The sequence below is a fragment of the Salvelinus sp. IW2-2015 genome, unplaced genomic scaffold, assembly GCF_002910315.2.
Source record: "Salvelinus sp. IW2-2015 unplaced genomic scaffold, ASM291031v2 Un_scaffold4322, whole genome shotgun sequence".
Taxonomy (NCBI): domain Eukaryota; kingdom Metazoa; phylum Chordata; class Actinopteri; order Salmoniformes; family Salmonidae; genus Salvelinus; species Salvelinus sp. IW2-2015.
In genome coordinates, this window is record NW_019945593.1 from 33221 (window position 1) to 37351 (window position 4131).

General features: G+C 40.8%; 1 protein-coding gene across 1 annotated transcript in view; it reads left to right on the forward strand.

Moving 5' to 3' along the window:
* The window catches only part of LOC112077138 (pro-opiomelanocortin A), an 8261-nt gene extending 6549 nt beyond the window's left edge, over positions 1 to 1712 (forward strand). The window contains exons 2-3 of the mRNA XM_024143721.2: positions 496 to 618; positions 889 to 1712. Of these exons, the coding sequence (XP_023999489.1) occupies positions 502 to 618; positions 889 to 1470 (699 nt within the window). The 5' untranslated portion in view covers positions 496 to 501 and the 3' untranslated portion in view covers positions 1471 to 1712. The remainder of the gene's footprint in view (positions 1 to 495; positions 619 to 888) is intronic.
* The last annotated feature ends 2419 nt before the right edge of the window (positions 1713 to 4131 follow it).

Sequence of the window (4131 nt, forward strand, 5' to 3'; positions counted from 1 at the left end):
GTCAATCAGTCCGTCAGTAACACCTTTTTAGGGAAAATATAAAGTGTCATTGAGTCGTGAGTTAAGAAATGTTGTCACCCTCATCTGCAATCCTTCAATTCATGACGACGTCCAGAAGTCGATTACGGCAGTAAACTCCACCTATGCTGCTTCCTTACAGAGTGTTGTGGACTGTATGTGGCTCCATGTGTCCCTGTAGGGGAACYCTCWGAGAATTCATTTCTCCAGATATAAATGTTTAAGATCAGATAGAACTATTTCTGGTTCCAAAATAGCATCCTTTTACAGGTTCTAGTTGGAACCAAGCTTCTTTTGAACCCAGGTGGGTTCCATGGGTCCATCTGACCCGGAAATGGTTCTATCTTCACCCGTTTTCAGGKGGTTCTCCTACAGGGACAAATGATGCTACATATCCCTCTCTATTTTTTCTGAGAGTGTAGTTTAGCCGCATCATGCCGTGAGTGTGTGTATAACTGTGTTCTGTGTGTGTGCAAGGTGAAGATGCTGTGTCCTGCGTGGTTATTGGCTGTGGCCGTGGTGGGCGTGGTCAGAGGGGTGAAAGGTCAGTGCTGGGAGAACCCTCGCTGTTATGACCTCAGCTCTGAAAACAACATCCTGGTGAGCTAGAAACATTGCAAAGAAAGAGCAGAATGTTTTCCAAATGTTGTGAGCTCAAGTATGTAAGAGAGATGTTACGACTGAGTGTTATTTTACTGCTACACACCTAACCTCTCCTCTCTCCTCTTCCTCCTCTCTCTCCCCCTCTCTTTCCTCTCCGCTCCTATCTCCTCTCCCTCCCATCTCCTCTCCTTCCTCTCCTCTCCTCTCCCTCCTCTCCTCTCCTTCCTCTCCCTCTCCTCTCCTTCCTCCTCTCCCTCCTCCTCCCAGGAGTGTATCCAGCTCTGTCGTTCTGACCTCACCGCCAAATCTCCCATCTACCCCGTCAAGGTGCATCTCCAACCCCCGTCCCCCTCTGACTCTGACTCTCCTCCCCCCTACTTACCTCTGTCGCTCCTCTCCCCATCCTCCCCCCTGTACCCCTCGGAGCAGCAGAACAGCGCCCCCCYRCAGGCYAAGCGTTCCTACTCCATGGAACACTTCCGCTGGGGGAARCCTGTGGGCCGTAAGCGCCGGCCGGTGAAGGTCTACACCAACGGTGTGGAGGAGGAGTCCTCCGAGGCCTTTCCCAGCGAGATGAGACGAGAGCTGGGCACCGACGATGGCATGTACCCCTCCCTGGAGGCTGGGACTGAGGAGGGGGGCGAGGCAGAGGGCCTGGGGGGGGTGTTTAGTCTTCAGGAGAAGAAAGACGGCTCGTACAAGATGAACCACTTCCGCTGGAACGGACCGCCCGCCAGTAAGCGCTATGGAGGGTTCATGAAAAGCTGGGACGARCGYAGYCAGAAACCACTGCTCACACTGTTCAAAAACGTCATTATCAAAGACGGACAGCAGAAGAGAGAGCAGTGAGGGAGGGAGGAAAAAGGGAGGGAGGAAGAYAAGAGGGCATTGGGGGAGAGGAAATACAATTTCCAGGGTTGAGGGAGGAAGAGAAAGTCACTGTAGGACTTAGAGCCAGTAAGCTCTCATTTGATTTGCCATTAGGAGACAGACATGTTTTGTGATTGGCTAAAAGCACTGTCCTCTGATGTAGCGATGATGTTAGCTAATACTGTAATTTTGTCTCCAATAAATCCTAACTCTGTACAGAACCATGCTGTTGTCACTGAGTGATGATTTCATTATTTATTGGAATGTAATATTTTTGTAAATGATAAATGAAATATTCCAACCAGGGGATGGAACTGAAATAATTTTCCAATCGTTCCATTACGAACAGAACCTCTATTATTTATTTTTGTTCCGTTCCAGTGTTCCGACAACAAAAAAAAGTTCTGAACCAGTTCCGTTCCAGTGTTCCGACAAGAAAAGAAAGTTCTGAACCGGTTCCAACCCAAAACAAATAACGATTCATGTAGTTCCTTTTCGTACATTTTTTTACACATGAAATCAACACAGTTTTACAAAATAGCTCTTAAATTTACTCTGCCCCAAAAAATGATCAATAATAGTTCATTGTTTTTTAAAAAGATTTGACAAAAATGGTTCTGCTTCCTTTCCTCCAAAAATGCTGTTATTTTTCAGTTCTGTTCCCTGAACTGGTTCCAACCCCTGATTCAACAATACTTTTTTTATTGCAAGCAACCACAGTCTAGCGGCTTTCATTTACTGACACACAGCACAAACACACAAACACACACACACACACACACAAACACACATCTGTTAAAATTCTATATTTTAATTGTATATTCATTATTCTATGTACAGCTGTGACAGAGAGAAACAATTAGACATAACAGCACAGAGTCAGGGAAGAGTAAGACAACACACACACACACCATACTTTAACAGACAGGTGTACAAACCAATGCCGCCATGCGACTGGTAGGGACATACACAGAGGTCCAATAACAGAACAATACGTTTCAATGCATGATCACGATAATACCAAGGGACAAAATCATTGAATCACACACCATCACCAATATTCATCAACTAGAACAAATCAATGATTTTGTTATGATTTGTCATGAATATTGTGACTAGATTGGTTTCAGTATAACAACTACAACAGTGACTGAAAGAGATACTGGTCCTTTCACACACACACACACACACACACACACACACACACACACACACACACACACACAACACACACACACACACACACACACACACACACACACACACACACACACACACACACAGCCACACACACACACACACACACACACACACACATCAAATCAGACACACAGCAGCACAGAGAGAGAAACAAAACATCAGAGCATCAGTATCAGATCTCAAACAAGACGTCACAGCATCACTCTGCATGTCTTGTTTGACAGGATTCTGTTTTCAGAGTTTGATTAAATATTGACATTCAGAATATTACTGGAAACAGAGATTACACTGACACAGTGAGTAGAGTAGAAGAGAATAGAGTAGAATAGAAAAGAGTAGAATAGAGTACAAAATAGTAGAATAGAGTAGAATATAATAGAAAAGACTAAAATATAATAGAATAGAGTAGAAAAAGTAGAGTAGAGTAGAATATAATAGAGTAGAATATAATATAGTAGAGTATAATAGAATAGAATATAGTAGAAACGAGTAGAATAGAGTAGAATATAATAGAGTAGAGTACAATATAGTAGAGTAGAATATAATAGAATAGAATATAACACAATAGAGTAGAATAAAGAAGAGCAGAGTAGAATATAATAGAGTAGATGAGTAGAATAGAATAGAGTAAAGTAGAAGAGTAGAATAGAGTAGAGTAGAATAGAGTAGAGTAGAATGGAGTAGAATAGAGTAGTGTAGAGTAGAATAGAGTAGAGTATAATATAATAGAGTAGAATAGAATAGAGTAGAGTAGAACATAGTAGAGTAGAGAAAAGTAGCGTAGAATAGAATAGAGTACAATATAGCAGAGTAGAGTAGAATAGAATAGAGTGGGGTAGTGTAGAATAGAGTAGAATAGAGAAGTGTAGAATAGAGTATAATATAATAGAGTAGAGTGGAATAGAATAGAGTATAGTAGAATAGAGTAGAATAGAATAGAGTATACCTGAAAAGAGTAGAGTAGAATATAGTAGAGTAGAGTAGAATAGAGTAGAATCAAGTAGAATAGAGTATAGTAGAATAGAGTATAATAGGGTAGAATATAATAGAGTACAATCGAGTAGAATAGAGTAGAATAGAGTATAATCGGGTAGAAGAGAGTAGAATATAATAGAGTATATTATAATAGAGTAGAGTAGAATAGAGTAGAATAGAGTAGAATATAGTAGAGTAGAATAGAGTAGAATAGAGTAGTGTAGAGTAGGGTAGAGAAGATTAGAATAGAGTAAATTAAAATATAGTAGAGTAGAATATAGTAGAGTAGAGAGGAATATAATAGATTAGAGTAGAGTAGAGTAGAATAAAATAGAGTAGAATGGAGTAGAGTAGAATAGAGTAGAGTAGAATAGAGCAGAGTAGAATATAGTAGAGTAGAATAGAGCAGAGTAGAATATAGTAGAGTAGAATAGAGTAGAATATAATAGAGTAGAGTAGATTAGA